We start from the raw sequence: 20384 nt of genomic DNA, 5'->3' as shown, positions 1-20384 counted from the left end.
TAATACTGAAATAAAGAAACACATAATCTATGTTACAAGAAGCATCTTCACCTCCACTATTTGTTTCACTGGTTTTTCATGATAATTTTTCCCTCTTGTGATGTTGATGTAAGAACTGGAATCTTTATGTCTTTAGGAGAAACACTAACAATTAATACAGCTGAGTAATGAATATGAATCAGCAAAAAGCTAAAGATGTAAAACATAACAGGCACTGACCTCAGCAGGACAACATAGACAGCATGTTTTACTCCAATGTTTTTTATTTTTGATAGCTCACTCTTTTCAGAGTGATTCGCATTGCCGCTGCAAATGACAGAATATTTGGATTAGTGGTAATATGTACATCAATCAGGCATAATATTATGACCACCACTGGAGCAATGAGGCACCTGGTAACCAAACTGTGTCACAAGCGAAACTTACAGAGCACTATATATTAAAGCTGAAAAATTGTTTGCGAAATCGACTCTGCGTTGATTGAGATTGTAAAAATGCATCGCAATTCTCTTTTGAATCGATTCTGAGCTGTTTTTTTTTTTACAGCAGATGGCGCTCTAGGTTATTTTTTAACAGCAGATGGTGCTCTAGGTTATTTTTTTAACAGCAGATGGCACGCTAGGTTATTTTTTTAACAGCAGATGGCGCTCTAGGCTAGAGTATAACTGTCGATGACACTCTAGGCTAGTTTTTAATGAACAACGGCACTCTAGGCTAGTTTTTAAAGGCAGATAGGGCTCTAGGCTAGTTTTTAATAAACAACGGCACTCTAGGCTAGTTTTTAAAGGCAGATAGTGCTCTAGGCTAGTTTTACCAGCAGATGGCGCTCTAGGCTTGTGTTTAAAAGCAGAGGGCTCTCTAGGCCAGTGTTTCCCAACCCTGTTCCTGGAGGCACACCAACAGTACATATTTTGGATGTCTCCCTTTTCTGACCCATTAACTTCAGGTGTTGGAGTCTCTTCTGATGTTATAAGTTGATTCAGGTGTGTTCGATTAGGGAGAGTTTGAAAATGTGTACTGTTGGTGTGCCTTCAGGAACTGGGTTGGGAAACACTGCTCTAGGCTAATGTTTAATGGCAGACGGCGATATAGCTTTTAACAGCAGATGGCGCTCTAGGCTGGTTTATGAACAGCTGACCGTACTCTAGGCTAGTTTTTAACAGTGGATGACACTCTAGGCTAGTTTTTAACAAAAGATGATGCTCTAGGCTAGTTTTTAACAGCCAATGGCGCTCTAGGCTAGTTTTTAATGGTAGATGGTGCTCTAGGCTAGTGTTTAACGGCAGATGGTGTTCAAGGCCAATTGTGTAACAGCAGATGGTGCTCTAGGCTAGTTGTTATTGATAGACGGTGCTCTAGGCTAGTTTTTAATGAACAATGGAACTAGGCTAGTTTTTAAAGGCAGATGGCGCTCTAGGCTTGTGTTTAAAAGCAGAGGGCTCTCTAGGCTAATGGTTAATGGCAGACAGCAATATAGCTTTTAACAGCAGATGGCGCTCTAGGGTGGTTTATAAATAGCTGACCGTGCTCTAGGCTAGTTTTTAACAAAAGATGATGCTCTAGGCTAGTTTTTAACAGTGGATGGCGCTCTAGGCTAGTTTTTAACAAAAGATGATGCTCTAGGCTAGTTTTTAACAGCCAATGGCGCTCTAGGCTAGTTTTTAATGACAAATGGTGCTCTAAGCTAGTTTTACCAGCAGATGGCACTCTAGGCTAGTTTTTAATGAACAACGGCACTCTAGGCTAGTTTTTAAAGGCAAAGGATTATCTAGGCTAGTTTTACCAGCAGATGGCGCTCTATGCTTGTGTTTAAAAGCAGAGGGCTCTCTAGGATAATATTTAATGGCAGATGGCAATATAGTTTTTAACAGCAGATGGCGCTCTAGGCTGGTTTATAAACAGCTGACCGTGCTCTAAACTAGTTTTTAACAAAAGATGATGCTCTAGACTAGTTTTTAACAGTGGATGGCGCTCTAGGCTAGTTTTTAACAAAAGATGATGCTCTAGGCTAGTTTTTAACAGCAGATGGTGCTTTAGACTAGTTTTTAACAGCCAGTGGCGCTCTAGGCTAGTTTTTTTTTTTTACCGCAGATTGCACTATAGGCTAGTTTTTAACAGCAGATGGTGCTCTAGGCTATCTTTAACAGCAGACGTCGCTCTAGGCTAGCTTTTAACAGCAGATGGTTCTCTAGCCTACTGTTAACACTTCGGAAGAGTGCTTGTGAATTTGACTGTCATGTAAGTTGTCTGTTACATAACCAGATTAATGAAACTCACAATGAACACTCTTGTAATTCACATAAATCTTTCCTAACCATATTAATTATTATTTTATGTTCAGGTGGTTTTTGTAAGAAATTGGACGCAAGCAGAGTTAGGCTGTTTGTAAAACATTACAGCCCCATCTGCGGTTAAAACTAAGCTCAGAATCGATTACAGAGAGAATAGCGACGCATTTTGAAAGTCTCAGAAATCTATCTAAAACTTTTTTTTGCCACAGCTCTAGTATTTATACCTTTCAAGAGCTAGCTTTCAGTCATTTCTGTGTTCGTTGTTAAATGGAAAAGCTGTCTAATTATTACAGTTTGATACAAGGACAAACAGTTTTGATACAACACCTCAGAAAAGCACACATTATGGATTATTCATAGCCTAATGTAGCAAGTGTTTCAAAAGTGGCCAAATGAGTAATCATCAATAATGCTAAAGGGGAGCAGAGCCTGTTAAACATTGTTCACAGTGATTGCAGAGCCACAGTGCAACAAATCACCAGCAGGTACAACAGTGGTGACCATGGAAATGTGTCACAGCACATAGTTCATAGCAGACTGTATAGCCGATGACCAGCCCGGTCCTCAGGGTAACTGTATGCAATTACCAACAATGAAATAGGCCCAAGATAGTTGATCATTGAAAGAAAGTGGCCTCTTCTGCCATTGATGTTATGCATTAGGAGCATTGAACTGTCAAAGTGCAGATATGGTGATTACCAAAAAGAGGAAATGTCAACAGGATACACTATTGAAACCTGGCACCCAATCACACCTTTGTGGTTCAACCTCAAGCAGCAGATTCATGCTGCACCTCCCCCACTCCACAATGTATGAGAACTGGAGGTTCTGATGTTGACATTATGGAACCAGATATCACAGAAGACCTATTGCCGCCTCAGTAATCAGTACCTCGCTTTGTGGCAATTGTTTTGTTGCCTAAAGTAGGTTCTTCTTGTTATTAGCTGGGTGGTCATAATGTTATATCTGTTCGAGTCAATAAAAACATATTTGAATAAATACTGAATATACTAAAGATTTGAAAATACCTGGAAACAGATGCTGTGAATGTCACAGTTTGGCCAAAATGACTTTCTTTGTTAATAATATAAAGAATGTCAAACACCGCCTAAAAGAATAAAGTTGTTATAAGACATTTCATTCATTAGTTCATTCAATCATTCATTTTCCTTTGGTTTAGTCACTTATTTATCAGGAGCTGCCACAGCAGAATGAACCGCCTATAAGACATTTCCAAATACAAAAAGGATGATGTTTGATCCATAAGTTAGTGGTAAGGCAGTGGTGAAACCTCAACCATACCACCTACAGTTAAAGCAGATAACAGAGAGGTCATTGTGCTAATCAATACATTAAATTACATTATAGGTTAATAAAGAACATAACAGTTATGTTACATACTATTTATTAATTGATTATGTACTAATCGTTAATAAATGGTTCAGTTCTTGTGCTTTAGTTAAGTATGAATTAATGCATATTGATCCATATTGTAAAGTGTTACAGATCTGTCTGTTGTGTTTTACTCACAGAAGTGTTTCCTTCAAATATAGGGTTGTTGATCTGACAAACGGTCTCTCCCTTTGAGACTTCTTGAATGCCATCTGAAGAATAACAATTCACTCTGCCCTGCTCAAAAAGTAACAAAAAAATTATAATTTTCCTGATCATATAATACTTTTCTTTCTATAGGTTCCAGTATCACTATGGCCTAATTTAAAAATAGAAATCATGTACTGCTAATGTATAACAATTATAGGTGGGCATAGATTCGATTTTTCAATCCAGATTAATCTCACTGTAATCTTGCAATTAATCTAGATTAAAATGGCTCATTTGAATTCTGCTGAAGGCATTCAGAATATGTGTGCTACCCAAATAATGACTAAAAGTAAGTCATAAGCCAGGTGGCGCATTAGACCAGGAGCTCATCTCCTGTTTCCAAAATGCATCACAAACTGTATGAGAAACTGTTATACTATGATAATTGGTGATGAAAATAAATTATGTTCAATAAGATGTACTGTATTTACTCTTTAATAAGCTCCAAACAGCGATTTATTTTTTATTTTATTTTTTTTTATTATTATTATTTTATTTATTTATTTTTTTATGACCTTTATCCAACTAAAGTCACAACTGAACTAAACAGAAATGGAATTAAGACGTGGAGTATGCCTATATTAGTGGCATTATTGAAGTAAACACCGCAATCAAACTATTACTGTCATGTAGGCCATATTTTCTGACAAGATCCACACACACGGCTGTCAGTAAAGGAACGCACACACACACATCGCGAAATGCGGAAGTTATTTTCTTTCCATTCGGCGTGCGGTATTAAATTCCCTAACACTTTCACCAGTCCTTACTCCTTATTTGCATCTAATACCCCAGTTTGTCACGGGGGCATGAATGAAATGTTCATGAGTGAATGTGGAACTGCCGAACTGCAGTTAAAGTCACCCCAAATTACAGGAAACTCTCACATGAAAGCACTTGACATAAACACCTTCATTATATTATTGTCTATTAAGTCAAATAACTAGATTACAGATGTCCATGAAGGAGTAGTCAGTAGTGTCTTCAAAGTGAAAGATCCAGAAGGGCATCCTGCTGATTTGATTCAGAAGGGCACTTTTTTTGTCAGACGGCTCACCGTTTAGGTATACATCCTTGCTAAAATATCAAGGTGAAAGTCATAATAGCTTGCATAGAATAGACCCAGCTCCCAACCCAACTTTGAGAATAGATTAACGACGATATTTTTTTAATCGCCCGATAAAAGTCCCGCGTTAACACCGATATCTGCCCACCACTAAAAACAATGCATTATATTTGCTGTATTTAATCCCACATGCCATGAACATCATCCTGTCTTACCAGCCGAGGCATAATTTTCCTGTAGGAAAGTCCGAAGGGATAAATGAGGCTGAACTGAGTGTGGATTGATTTTTCTCCTCTGTTCTCCACAAACACAGACAGACTGATCTCCTGCATTACCCCAATCTCTATGTTTGAAGATCTGGATAACACAAACATAACCAAAAATTAAACTACACAAATTTTTGGCTAAATCAATTCCTGGTTCCCATTAACTTACTCCTTTAAGTTGAAGTCCACTTTGAGGTTGTCAACACAAAGATCTGTTTCACAGTTTAGATCATAATCAACCTGTAATATGAATATGGGTTAAGAAAGAGATAATTGGGTAACCCTTTAGATTACAATTCACACCCTTACCTACTGGCTTATTACCTGACTGTTGCTAAAACATGAACTTATTTTACATTCCTAATTCTACCCTATACCTAAACCCAACCATGATCCAACTATTGATAAGCCGCTAATTAGTAGCTTATTGAGCTAAAAGTTTTAGTTAATTGTTTGTTAATAGTGTAAATTGTCCATTTAAAATAAAGTGTGACCAAAAATTGAACAGTGCATATGTCCCCATGGACCTTTAAATGTTTTAAAATAGTCCTAATAAAACCAAAGTCTTTACTAACAATGTGATAACTGTGTACAATTGTAATATACATTTGTATAGGTTTTTTACCTTCCAGAGTGATTTGTCTTTTGTCCATGGTAAGAGAACAGGCTTCAAGTTGTCCAGTCTTTTAGAGGGCAGGCCCTCAAAAGTAAACTTTAATTCATTTATAAGCGGGTTGAGAAAATACTCTGTACAAGCCTGGACAAGACAAACAACTTCATAAACATAGGACTTTTGGTGCAAACTGGTTCATCTCTGCTTATTCTTCAACCAGTGTAAACAATAGGGATGCTCCGATCAGGATTTTTGCAGCCGATACTGAGCACCGATTCCTTGTCATGGTGATCGGCCGATACTGTCATGGATTGGTCAGGCTCTCACGACCCCCACTCACGAAGATCACCATCACCTGACTTCTAATGAGCACACAGCTGCATCACATTCACGAGCACCAGATAAAAACACAGCACTCCAGTCGCTCATTGTCCGGGCTCGTCTCGACGAAAGCGGACAACTGAGCGACCACTCAGCGTAGTCATCCTCAGCTAAAACAAACGATTTACTTACCTGTTCTCTTTGTATTCCTCCTAGTCTTCCTGGTCCTCCCGAATCGTCCTGTCTTCCAGTCCTTCCAAGTCTGTGTCATCCTCTGTCAGCTGTATCTGGTGTGTGCTGTCCATCCTCGTGTATTCCTGTTACCCAGCCACGGAGGAAAAGACCCCAACATCATTCCTGATCCTCCTGGCTATCCTTCATGTGCTCCTTGTTGTCATTTAATAAACACCCTAACGTTTCCTTACCTCTGTCTCCTGTCCGCTTCATAACAGAAGCCCGGACCCATAACGACGACAACATGAGCACCCCCGATCACCTTCAAGAGCTGGTGGACCAGTTGAAGCGGATTCTACAGCCACCAGCTCCACTTTCCAACGCACCACCAGCACCGAGCACTTCCGCCTCCACAGTTTCTTCTTCGGCCCTTCCTTCCAGTCCCATGGCCCGACCAGCGCCCTACTCAGGCGGAGCGGGGGAGTGCAATGGTTTTCTGTTACAATGTTCCCTCATATTCGAAATGCAACCTTCTCTATATCCCACAGATAAGTCGAAGATCGCCTACATCGTATCTCTACTCTCTGGACCTGCACTTAAATGGGCTGAGACGATCTGGAACCAAGCCGGGCCGGTCATGAATTCCATCACTACCTTCACGGAGTATTTCAAAGAGGTGTTTGGACGTTCTGATGGGGAAGTAGCCGCTGGAGAGCAGCTGTATCATCTAAAGCAAGGTACTCTATCTACACAGGAATATGCTCTCCGGTTTCGCACTCTAGCAGCTGCAAGTGGATGGAATGAGAGATCGTTGTTGACCACGTACCGGCTCGGCTTGGAACCCACTCTCCGAATCCAACTGGCCACATTAGATGATACAATGGGTCTGGAGAGATTCATCCAACATTCTCTCCGATGTTCCGATCGTCTCCGTTCCTATCAACAGGACACCATCACCCCCTCGTCTGCACTCCTCCAATCGCCTGAGTCAACAGCCTCTCCAGAACCAGAACCCATGATAATAGAGTCTGGAAGACTGACATCAGCGGAACGACAGAGGAGGCTGACCCGGGGTCTGTGTCTATACTGCGGTGTCAGTGGACACACCCGTATGGAGTGTCCCCTTCGTCCCATTCGGACTTCAGTGAGTGTATTCAGTACGAATATTGAACAATGTAAACCACTTACTACCACCGTACAAATAACTACTGCCTCTATTTCTCTCCTTGTCACAGCCCTCATCGACTCCGGGTCAGCAGGGAACTTCATCTCCCAATCCCTCTGTCGTCAACTCCACCTCCGTACTGAGGCGTCCTCGCATATATACCAGATACAACCGATAACCCAGTGCACTCGATCTTCGACCCGTATCCATCGACAATGCGAAGACATCCTTCTTCAAGTGGGGTTGTTACATCAAGAGAGGATTCAATTTCTGGTTCTGGAGGGTGCAAATATGGACATCATTCTAGGGCGCCCGTGGCTGGTGAAGCACGATCCCATCATCTCTTGGGGCACAGGAGAGATAAAGAAATGGGGATCTGGATGTACACCTGCCTGTTTTCCAAATCTCCCTCTTCAAGGTCGGAACCCCATTTCTTTGTTTGCAACATCGGTCGAGAGCCCTCCTGAGAAGCAGTCTATCCACATTCCTAAGGAGTACAGCTCCTTTCATGATGTCTTCTGCCCCAAGAGAGCTTCCCAGCTACCGCCGCATCGGCCATGGGACTGCGCGATCGACCTAGTTCCAGATGCCCAGTTGCCAAGAGGTAGGATCTACCCGCTCTCGCTTCCAGAGAATCAGGCAATGGAAGATTACATAAGGGAGGCTCTGAGTCAGGGGTACATACGTCACTCAAAATCACCAGCCGCCTCAAGCTTCTTCTTTGTGGCCAAGAAGGACGGAGGGCTGCGTCCATGCATCGACTACAGGGTCCTAAATAACGGTACAGTAAAATACCGATATCCCCTTCCTCTGGTACCAGCCGCTTTGGAACAGCTCCGAGAAGCTAAAGTCTTCACTAAATTGGACCTCCGCAGCGCGTATAATCTGATAAGAATACGTGAGGGGGACCAATGGAAGACAGCATTCGTGACCCCTACTGGCCACTATGAATATGAGGTCATGCCTTACGGTCTGGTCAACGCCCCCTCCGTATTCCAAAACTTCATTCATGAAGTCCTCCGGGAGTTTCTTCACCACTGTGTAATAGTGTACATAGATGACATCCTCATTTACTCCCGGAGTGAGGCCGAACATCGCCAACACGTTGCGGAGGTCCTACACACATTGAGAGAACATCACCTCTACCTCAAAGCGGAGAAATGCTCATTCCACCAGAAGTCGATTCATTTCTTGGGATACATCATTGACCAAACCGGTATACGTATGGATGGGAAGAAAATTGAGGCTGTTCTATCCTGGTCAGAACCCACTTCCATTAAGGAGCTCCAGAGGTTTCTTGGGTTTGCTAACTTTTATAGACGGTTTATCAAGGACTACAGCAGGATTACATCACCTCTCACTAATCTCCTCAAGGGTAAACCCAAAGGACTGGAGTGGACCAAAGAAGCAGCCGCAGCCTTCCGCCTTCTTAAGAAGGAGTTCACAAGGGCCCCACTCCTGACTCATCCTGACCCAAATCTTCCTTTCGTGGTGGAAGTGGACGCATCCACCACCGGCGTCGGGGCAGTATTATCTCAACATCATGATACACCGCCCCGACTGCATCCCTGTGCCTATTTCTCTCGGAAGTTGAGCCCGGCGGAGCAGAATTACAGCATAGGAGACAGGGAGCTTCTAGCAATCAAGCTAGCCTTGGAGGAGTGGCGTCACTGGTTGGAGGGAGCCAAACATCCGTTCCAGGTGATCACAGATCACAAAAACCTCCAATACATCAAAGAGGCCAAGAGACTATGTCCACGTCAAGCCAGATGGTCACTTTTCTTCTCACGTTTTGATTTCTCCATTTCCTATCGTCCAGGACCCAAGAATCTAAGAGCAGACGCTCTCTCTCGTTTACACGAGCATCACGATCATGAAGAACTCCCAACGAAGATTCTTCCCGAACACATCTCCATTTGTCCGATCACCTGGAACGCTCCTCCAGTCGTTGCCACTCCGGAAGCCCCTGCTCCGCCGGGATGCCCTCCTCATCGGCAGTTCATACCACCTGAACACCGGGTAGATCTGATCCACTCCTTACATACCTCGCTAGGCACTGGACATCCAGGGATCAACAATACTCTCTCGCTAGTATCCCAACGATTCTGGTGGCCAAACATGGCAAGGGATGTGAGGCAATATGTTCAGGGCTGTAAGGACTGTGCCCAATCCAAGAGCCCACGTCATCTACCCGCTGGAAAGCTCCATCCCTTGCCGATTCCGAACCGTCCCTGGTCACACCTAGGAGTGGACTTTATCACTGACCTCCCTTCGTCAGAAGGTAATACCTGTATTCTAGTCATAGTAGATAGATTCTCAAAGTTTGTCAAACTAATCCCTCTGAAAGGTCTTCCCACAGCCTTTGAAACTGCCGACAATATCTTTAATCAAGTCTTCAGGTCATTTGGTATTCCAGAAGATATTGTGTCGGACAGAGGTCCACAGTTCATCTCACGTCTATGGAAAGCCTTCTTCAAGCTCCTAGGTGTGGCCGTCAGCCTCTCTTCTGGATATCATCCCCAAACCAACGGGCAGACAGAGAGGAAGATTCAGGAGGTGGGACGGTTCCTGAGGACCTTCTGCAGTGGTCACCAGAACTCCTGGAGCCAGTATTTGGGCTGGGCAGAATATGCCCAAAATTCACTGCGGCAACCCTCCACCGGACTCACGCCATTCCAGTGCGTCCTGGGCTTCCAACCACCGCTCTTTCCCTGGGATGGCGAACCATCTGATGTCCCCGCAGTGGATCACTGGTTCCGGGAGAGCGAGAGAGTCTGGGACGAGGCTCATCAACATCTGCAGAGGGCAGTCCGTCGAAGCAAGGTAACCGCCGATAGGAGAAGGTCTGAAGAACCCAGATACACACCCGGACAAAAGGTGTGGCTATCCACCCGGGACATACGCATGCGACTGCCCTCTCGCAAGTTAAGTCCCCGATTTGTTGGTCCCTTCACCATCGTGGAACAGGTTAACCCCGTCACCTACAAACTACAATTACCCTCTCACTACCGTATTCACCCTACATTCCACGTATCACTCCTGAAACCCTATCACGATCCTGTTCTTCCCTCCACAGAGCCTGACCACGAAGAGGAACCCCCTCCTCCACTGCTCCTAGAAGAAGGAGCCGTCTACGCAGTGAAGGAGATCTTGCGTTCCCGACGTCGTGGTGGCCAGTTGGAGTACCTGGTGGACTGGGAAGGGTACGGCCCCGAAGAAAGGACATGGGTTCCCAGAGCTGATATTCTCGATCCTAGTCTCATGGTGGAGTTTCATGAGAGCCACCCTGAGTTCCCAGCGCCTAGAGGCAGAGGGAGACCACCACGGCGTCGGAGGTGTCGGCCCTCAGGAGCGGGCCCTGGGGAGGGGGGTACTGTCATGGATTGGTCAGGCTCTCACGACCCCCACTCACGAAGATCACCATCACCTGACTTCTAATGAGCACACAGCTGCATCACATTCACGAGCACCAGATAAAAACACAGCACTCCAGTCGCTCATTGTCCGGGCTCGTCTCGACGAAAGCGGACAACTGAGCGACCACTCAGCGTAGTCATCCTCAGCTAAAACAAACGATTTACTTACCTGTTCTCTTTGTATTCCTCCTAGTCTTCCTGGTCCTCCCGAATCGTCCTGTCTTCCAGTCCTTCCAAGTCTGTGTCATCCTCTGTCAGCTGTATCTGGTGTGTGCTGTCCATCCTCGTGTATTCCTGTTACCCAGCCACGGAGGAAAAGACCCCAACATCATTCCTGATCCTCCTGGCTATCCTTCATGTGCTCCTTGTTGTCATTTAATAAACACCCTAACGTTTCCTTACCTCTGTCTCCTGTCCGCTTCATAACAGATACAGAGTACCGATTCTGATTCTTCAAGCTTTATATAACTTTGCCATTGCATAAGCACAATTACTTGTAAACAAACACAAACACTTCATGAGATCGGCCAAATCAACGAGTACCGATCGAAGTGTGATATAGTATGTGATTATCAGCCGATATCGATCTTTTGCTGATTGATTGGAGCATCCCTACTTAGCAACATTTTGTGAACGCAGAGTACCAGTATGGAGTCATATGTCAAACAGGCAAATGAAAATACAGTTTATATATTTTAATATAAACAAATGTGATAATTAAACAGAAAAATCCACAGGACACAGAAGAAACGCATACAAATGTACAACCAAGCACTACCGAGACCAGACAATTAATTAAAGTAACACAGGGTGCTGTTCAACAAGGGCTTTTTCATTTTAACTGTGTTTTAAACTGTTGTTTTCGACCCAGGCTCTTTTTGAAAACGTACCCCTATATACATTTCTGAAGAGCACCGAGTAGGTCTCAGGATGTATCTTTTTTGCAGTTTTTGTTTTCGCGAATCCACCAGAGGTCTCAGTGTATGCTTTTTGAGATCTCAAATATCTCTCACGAGTCCATTCGCACTTGCTCTTCTCACATAAAGCCACCAGAGGCCACTGTCGAATGACTGGCTGACCAACCGATTCTCCCAACCATCCCCTTTCCTAAACCCAAACAATAGTGTTTTCAAAAGCGCCGGTTGACCAGCACCCACCCCCTTCCCTAAACCCAACCAACAGTGTTTTCAAAAGCAATGCAAAAAAAGAAAAGCCCTCACGGCCGCTGACTTTTAACATTTTTTTCACATTTTACCACATTCTCACCCTATTATTTACTTGTTTATTTTATTTTCTGGCTTCTGTTTTTGTCTTGCCTGCTTGCTGGAACTGTTCGTCGCCAGACTCAAACCCCATCATCATGGTCAACTCCTCTCTGTGTCTCAAGTCTGCCGATGTACACGGCAAGCCACTGGGCAAACTGGTAACAATGGAAAAGCCGTCCACACAGAGCGTTCAGCTGGTAAGTGCGAAAATACATCATACCACCCTGTAGCGTTTGTTTTAAAGACGAAATGCAGCCATACATACTTCTGGCTACATAATTTGCAATCTCCACAAATATTTATAGAGCTACGTTTTCAGAATTAGCCTCTGTTGGTTGTTTTTATTGCAAGAAAATGGTCTCCATACACTTCATATACTATACAGTCTTGCTATACGATGTAACTTCCACTCCACCTGTCTAAGTCTGGTACAGGATTCACGTGTCTATCCAGTCATGCCATAAAATGAGTGATGTGTGACTTACCTCTATGAGGAAAGGATGGTCTTTGCACACCTCCTCCAGTGTAACCTTCACAGTATCACTAAGGATATGAGATTTGTTCAAGAAATATGCTCTGCGGTTATTTTGCTTGGCATCCAGATTTAACGTATACTCAATATTTGCAGTCAAATCTAGTCAAATCAAAAAAATGTCAATGGGAAAAAAAAACATTTTTGATCATTTTATCTGAATTGCACATTATGAATATAGTAAAAATATATAGAGTTGAAATCAATTTTTAACCCCCCAGTTAATTAACATTTTTGTAATTGGGAAAAATATTTCCCAAATGCTGTTTAACAGAGAAAAGATTTCTAAACAGAGCTTTAAAAACTAATTTCTAATAAATACTTTATTTTGTCTTTGCTATGATGACAGTACATAATATTTTACTAGTTATTTTTCAAGATACTAGTATTCTGCTTAAAGTGACATTTAAAGGCTTAAGTAAGTTAAATAGGTTAACTGGGCAAGTTAGGGTAATTAGGCAAGTGATTGGATAACAGTAGTTTGTTTGTAAAAAAAACATTATAGTAATATTGACCTTCATTTTTAATGGCTTTTCTAGAACAACTAAAACAAATAAGACTTTCTCCACAAGAAATTATTATATAGGAAATACTGAGAAATTTTCCTTGATTCATTACTTGGGAAATGTTTGAAAAAGAAAAAAGATTTGATTGGTGGGCTAATAGTCTAGCCCTCAACTGTATATTTGTGTAAACCTGTAATAGCATGTTTGTATCCACTCATGTTAAAGCACACAGTCATGGTGTTCTCCAGAGGTCTTGAGCAGTTTGTTTCACTGGTTGAGATTGTGGAGCTGCTGTAGGTTACTTTTGAAACCACGGACACCATAGGTCTGGACCTGGAGTTTGTATGAAAATACACATTATAAACCTACAAAATATATCAAATATCTAGATCCGACTGTTTCCAGAACCTATAGGTTAAGAATGAGAGTTTACTAAAGTCACAGGAAGAATACTGAACCTTAAAATCAAAACTGCTCCTTTAGATCCAACAGCAATGTCTGGTAGAGTGTCTCCGCTGTGATCTAAAGAGGACTGACTCAGAGATAATCCAAAAAACTGTAAACCAGAGCGCACAGATGATCCAGGAATCCTCTAAAATCACACACAATAAAAGAGGGGAATGTTTAAAGTGAAAATATAAATGATTTGAATCCATGGTGAAACATGATGCATTAAGATTAATAACTGACAGTAAACCTTTAATTCATCATTCACTCTCAGAAATAAAGGTACGCGAGCTGTCACTGGGATGGTTCCTTTTCAAAACGTACACATTTGTACTTAAAGGGCACATAGGTTACCCCTTTTTTCATATTTAATATAAGTCTTTTGTGTCCCCAGAATGTGTCTGTCAAGTTTCAGCTCAAAACACCCATTAGATTATTTATTATAGCTGTCTGAAGTGTCTATATTAAAGCTGGAAAAAAGGTTTTGCTGTTTTTTTTGTACTGGCCCTTTAAGGCTAGTCCTCCCCGCCCACCGTTCCCACGTGCCTGTCAGCAATCGCCGCCCTCGGCTGCCTCAGGAAGCAGATCTCACGTAACGTGTGTGAGAAATACTACAGTAAGAACTTTAACAATCAGTATTTGATGCATTTTTTTGTGGATTTGCAACAATGAGTCACACACAATGTCATTACAAAGTTCACGCACACACACACAGCAAGGACACACACACATAGCGCAGACACATACACACACACAAACGTAGCGCAGACATACACACACACACATAGCTCAGACACGCAGACACACACAGAGAGAGAGAGAGAGAGACAGCGCGTTAAGCTTTGCACTCGTTTTGCACGCATATGTGACATGATACTGGTAATCTCCACTGCTGTATTAATATCTCTTATATTAATATACAAAATAAACCTGATTTAACGTCCACAAACCGCGATTGAAGCGTCTTCTTTTATAATTGTTCTGACACGCGGCTGTGATGATTAAGTGAATCTGAAGTGAATCGCTGTAATTCATTACACACATGCTCTGTTTTAAAACATTTTAAACTTGTGTAACTCACTCTTGATCACATTTGATGATGATTGATGATCCTGCGAACTGAACACACCTTTTATTCCCGGCTGATTTGCACTTGTCCTGTTTTGTTGATATGATTATACACGTGACTACTGGGACATGTTAATGCGCACAGCTGTCAATCAATATTGGTGGGCGGGGGGACCGCACTGTACGTAAAGTTGCGGTCGATCTGAAAACCGCTCCAATTGGTCCACCGTTTTTATGTTGTTAAATTGAAAAAAAAAGGACTGGGTGTGTTTATTACACCCCAATATGACAGTTTATACACTATACTTACACACATTTCTGTCCAAACAGCTTGAAAAGTAGATTTTTCACCATAGGTGCCCTTTAAAGGGTTCATATTGATACCTCTAAGGTATATATATTATTACCTAAAAAATTTAAGAGGAACACTTTTTTTACTTTTGTGATATGGACCTTTAAGGTACAAACTTGTACCTTTTGAAAAGGTACCACCCCAGTGACAGCTCGTGTACCTTTATTTCTGAGAGTGTTGTATACTGTGTAACAGAATAGCAATGCAGAAATGCATTGGTGTTTGATTGTTTACAAGGCCATCTTAGAGATGTTGCCTTCATATCTCTGCTGTCTTATACAAGAAAACTTTTAGAATTTCAGAATATTTATTGTCTCTCTATTCTTTTTGTTTGCACTGAATTGGGTAAGAAGCCTTTTGTATATATACACGTCTCTGTCTGGTTGGAATATTCTTTATTCTATACTGAAATTACAAAGTTTTTGGATCATTCTAAGTCCATTGCTCAGCAAATGCAGGGTGATTCTATGGTTTGTAAATGTTTTAACTGTTCCTAATGTGTAGTTTGGCCTATAAAGTCTGTAAACTCTGTCTTGCTGTTCATTTGGCCAGGACAGTCCTGTGAAAGAGATTATTAATCTCTGAGAGTCTTTTTTGGTTAAACAAAAAAAAGGGGGGGGGGGGGGGATAATCAGCCCTGCCATTAGAAGAGAGGCAATATAGACAATGTACAACCTGACATAAATCTTTGATAAAGTTGTCAAAATGGACAGCAACCAAAACATTTGCTTTACAATGTCGTCCAACATGTTAGCTGAATTGGTCACATGATTGCATCACATGACTAAAACGTGTCATCATTTTCGAAAGCCTTTTGCGTTTCTGTAACTACCCAGTGCAAAAGTTATGTATCTCTTGTAACATATTAAAAGACTGTGTCGATGATTAAATTAGCATAAACTTGCTCAATTAGGGTTTACAGTATGTTTATTTGTAGCTCCAATTGTGTTGGGAGTAACACTTTAGTAGACTAGTGGCTTATTACCAGCCAATTTTTAAGATAACTACTACTAATAAACAGCAAATTAAGAGTTTATTGGGCTAAAAGTCATGGTTAATGGATGTTAATAGTGACAATTGTACCTTAAGATAAAGTGTGACCTATATTTTGTATTCTGTATTCACTATTCAGTATTCCTCCTATGCAAATACCCCATAAAATGTGTATGGATGACAATAAAAAAATGGTCAAAAGTAGAAACAAAACTGAAAAACTACACTGTAAATAATATCTGCTAATGAACACTTTCGATATTTTGTGATTCACAAGTGTTTTCTGTTTATTTAGGGTTGTGAATTGCATTATGGGATGTTGATCTCTGCTCTGTTGACTTTAAATGTTGAAAATTGAACTCTACAGTTTAACAAAGTGACTTTTATGTACTCTTTGGGGAGATGGGGATCCAAATGCAGTTGATTAACTCTGAGTCAGGCAGGCAATGGTCAAAGCAGGAGCAAACTGAAGCATGACGGTAGTCCAAAAGCGTAGTTGTGTTAACAGCCAAAATGGTCTATACAGGTGGCCAAACATCATACTGTACACGAGCGAATAAGCCAAAGGTCAAAAGCACGACTACACAAGGGAACGCTTAGAAATGTTACAGCCAACAAAACTCAGCACTGTGTCCAGAATATTAGTCCATGATGAGCTTCCAGCTGGGTGTACATGATCAGGGGTGATCCGGAACTGGTGTGTGAGTGAGGTGCCTGATGGGAAATGTAGCGCAGTTCAGTGGCAGAATTGTAGTTTGGGTGATAGTGAGTGTTTCCAGTGATCTGCAAAGACTATATCGCTGGGGATCGTGACAAATGGATAGAGAAATAAGTCTGTACCATAATATACAACAACCCAGACAATATATCACTTTAAACTATTAAAAATGATAATACAAGTCACCTTTTGAAACTTTTTAAGGTTAAAAGTTGATTAAGATCCAATAATGCAATTCAAAAGCATAAATAAACAAGGAAAATTAAACATGAATCACAAAATACGGAAAACTGCTAATTTACAAATGTTTTACAGTGTAATGCCGAGTCCTAAAAGTTAAAAAAAACCTGTGAATATGTTGGATTTATTCGATCTGTGCCTCCATTGAAGATGTAGATGCTGCCCTGTCCATCCTCCTCTAACGGAGCACCAACCAGCACATCCATAAAACCATCACCATTCAGATCTGCTGGACTGGCCAGAGAAGAGCCAAAGCGACCCCTCTGACCGGCCATGCCCATCAGCACCACACCAGAAAAACTGAAATATGGCTGCAATAACGAACAAAATAAGGGTTTAAAGGTCTATGAGATTCCGAATGTCTGGAATTTATATTTCAACCTACCAGTCGAGAGTAAATGTACACAAAAACTCTGCCTTCAGAATGAGTGTCTGTATATGTGGGTGCAGATATTAATAGAAGATCTGTTTTCGTGTCAGAGTTCAGATCGACTACACAGACCTCGGCTCCAAAGTATGCACCAATCTGAGGCTAAGAAAGAAGAAAAATGTATGAATTACTCTTTAATAGGCAAGGCAAGTTTCATACAAAGTGGCAATTCATAGTGCTTTACATAAACAGGAATAAAAAAAGACAAGTATAAGAAAATAAAAAACAAATAATAAAAATGAATAAAATGATTAAAGTGTGTTAAAGGTTATAAAAGAATAAAAAAGAAGAGAAAGACATAATAGTGCTATCTGTCGGACGTAGCACAGTGCTCATTTAATAAAGGCACAGCCAAACAGATGTGTTTTCAGTCTTGATTTGAACGTGCCTCATGTTGGAGCACATCTGATCATTTCTGGAAGTTGATTCCAGCAGTGAGGGGCGTAGTAGCTGAAAGTAATCCGTTACAGTAATCCACCCTGCTGCTGATAAAAGCATGAACAAGTTTCTCTAAGTCCTCACTGGATACAAAGCATCTAAATCTTGCAATGTTTTTGAGATGATAGTATGCTGATTTACTGACTGCTTTGACATGACTACTGAAACTCAGATCTGACTCTAGAGTCACAAGATTCTTGACCTTATTTTTTGTTGTTTGACCTTTAGAGCAAAGGTACGCATTCACCTTGAGAACCTCATCTCTGTTCCCAAACGCAATGACTTCAGCTTTCTCTTTGTTTAACTGAAGAAAGTTTTGGCACATCCAACTGTTCATTTCATCAATGCATTGGCAGAGGGTGTCAATGGGGCTGTAGTCATTAGGCAGTAAGGCAAAGTAGATCTGAGTGTCATCAGCATAGCTGTAGTAGGAGATTTGGTTCTTACTAATTATTTGGCTCAGAGGGAGCATATAAAGGTTGAACAGGAGAGGTGCCAGAATTGAGCCTTGTGGGATTACACATGTCATGGGTGTCCACCTTGACCTATGGTCACCTATACTAACCTTTCCCTTCAAGGTGAGATCTGAGCCATTTGAGGACTGTGCCAGGCAACCCAACCCAGTTTTCCAGCCTATGTAATATGTACACATTTGAAGAAATGTTCTTTAAAGTGTCCCTATTTGCTTTTTTCTCCATTTCAACTTTTCATGTAGTGTGTGATTATAGCTGGGAATAATAAAAGAAAAGATTGTGTATCACATTTGAAGGCTACTGAATGTAAATGAATGTTAAATGTCATTGTTTTTCAAATATTTCCGAAGGGATGTTTAACAGAGCAAGACATTTTTCACAATTATCCTTTTATTTTTTATTTAGTTTATTTAGTTTGGCTGGAATAAAGTCTATTTTCAGTCTTACGGGTGAATATTATTAGTCCCCTAAAAACATTTACTTTGATTGGCTACAGAACAAACCACTGTTGTCCAATGATTTGCCTAATTAATGTAATTAAGTCTTAAAATTGCACTTTTAGCTCAATATTAGTATCTTGCAAAATGACTAGTGAAATATTATGGCAAGTTTATTAATATTAATTAGTGACTTAAAAGCTGTTAAAAATAACTAATAATTAAGTTATTATTAATATAAAAATTAGTTATTAAATAATTACTAATTAATAGTTAATTATTAATAATATATTAATAGTTATTAATTAATAAAATGTATATTATAATTAATAGTTAATTATTAATAATTTTAGTTAATTACGGTATGTTTAAAATGTATTGAAATAGTTTTGTATTTATTTATTGTATTTATTTATTTATTTATTTTTGTATGTATTTAAAAATAACAATAACAATAAAAATGTCACATGAGAGCTATTAATTTTGCCTTGTAACAAATACGAAAATTATTAGCGTGCGGTTTTTCATTAGCTGCCCACAAACATTAATTACTTTAAGCATGAGTTGTGTCCTGGATCCTCCAATATTAGAAGAAAAAAACGTGTATTTTTTACATCTTCAATAGACATAAATTGATTGCGTATGACCACAAACACAATATTAGGAACATTTAAAATAGTTTAACAGTGGCATTTTAACCTCACCCTTGAAATGAGGCTTATAAATAACTGGGAAATATTTATATGTACCTTGGGCGAATCCACCAGCATGTTAGTTGTGTTATCTCCAATTTCTGAAATGCTCACTTGTCCTTTATGCCTGAATCGTGGTGCTCCCATAATAACAAACCTTTTCTTAGACTGCGCTGCTATTGTCATTGAATAACCTACAATAAATGGACAACAAAAGGTTTATTATAAGATTATATACACTCAGCTTAAAAAATAATTCATAACATGCGTTCATTGTGTATATAAATTAGAAACTACAGTTCAGCAGTATCATTCCATGTACAGACCGTGGGTGACTAAAATACACAAATGTGTTTGAGTCTCACCTAAATAACTATCTTGCTCAATTCCCATGTGGAAGTCTGATGAATCTCCATTTTGAGAGTACTCTTGATATCCACCCTTACCTTGGAAAGCGCCCACAGAACTCATAATCAGGCTTACCTAAACAAACAGTTTTTATCAACACAATATCTCATGCTTTCAGTAACCACCAACATTCAAAACTGGAGTAATGATGCTGAAAATTCAGGTTTGATAAAAGCATTAAAATATTTCTCACTATTAAAGCTTTACTGTGTTTTTGATCAGATAAATGCAGCCTTGATGAGCAGAAAATACTTGTACTGTTCTGTATATATACAGAAATGATTGAATAGGTCAACAGGTCAAAATTTTGGATCAGAATTGGAAGATTTTGAGATTTTCGAAGCATAAATGAGATCTCATTCTTGTTTGTGAGCAGAGTTGTACTTTTTCCACTATTGTTGGCAGTTAAATTTGATGATATAATTTGATATTGATATTTTCTTTGATATTTTGTTACATTTGATGCAAATG

The 20384-nt window shown here is 40.5% G+C and overlaps 1 protein-coding gene across 1 annotated transcript in view; it reads right to left on the bottom strand.

Moving 5' to 3' along the window:
- LOC130238822 (integrin alpha-X-like) overlaps positions 1-20384 on the bottom strand; it is a 28748-nt gene that overhangs the window by 4617 nt on the left and 3747 nt on the right. Inside the window, exons 3-17 of the mRNA XM_056469936.1 lie at positions 20371-20384; positions 19871-19988; positions 19563-19699; positions 17421-17567; positions 17143-17346; positions 13676-13809; positions 13408-13550; positions 12665-12813; positions 5851-5982; positions 5395-5465; positions 5175-5316; positions 3822-3920; positions 3320-3399; positions 220-306; positions 52-130 (exon numbers count right to left, since the gene is read on the bottom strand). The exon at positions 20371-20384 is cut by the window's right edge and continues 60 nt beyond it. Coding sequence (XP_056325911.1) covers positions 52-130; positions 220-306; positions 3320-3399; positions 3822-3920; positions 5175-5316; positions 5395-5465; positions 5851-5982; positions 12665-12813; positions 13408-13550; positions 13676-13809; positions 17143-17346; positions 17421-17567; positions 19563-19699; positions 19871-19988; positions 20371-20384 — 1736 coding nt within the window. The remainder of the gene's footprint in view (positions 1-51; positions 131-219; positions 307-3319; positions 3400-3821; positions 3921-5174; positions 5317-5394; positions 5466-5850; positions 5983-12664; positions 12814-13407; positions 13551-13675; positions 13810-17142; positions 17347-17420; positions 17568-19562; positions 19700-19870; positions 19989-20370) is intronic.

This window comes from Danio aesculapii, chromosome 12, assembly GCF_903798145.1.
Source record: "Danio aesculapii chromosome 12, fDanAes4.1, whole genome shotgun sequence".
NCBI lineage: Eukaryota > Metazoa > Chordata > Actinopteri > Cypriniformes > Danionidae > Danio > Danio aesculapii.
This window is presented reverse-complemented; position numbering and strand designations above follow the sequence as displayed.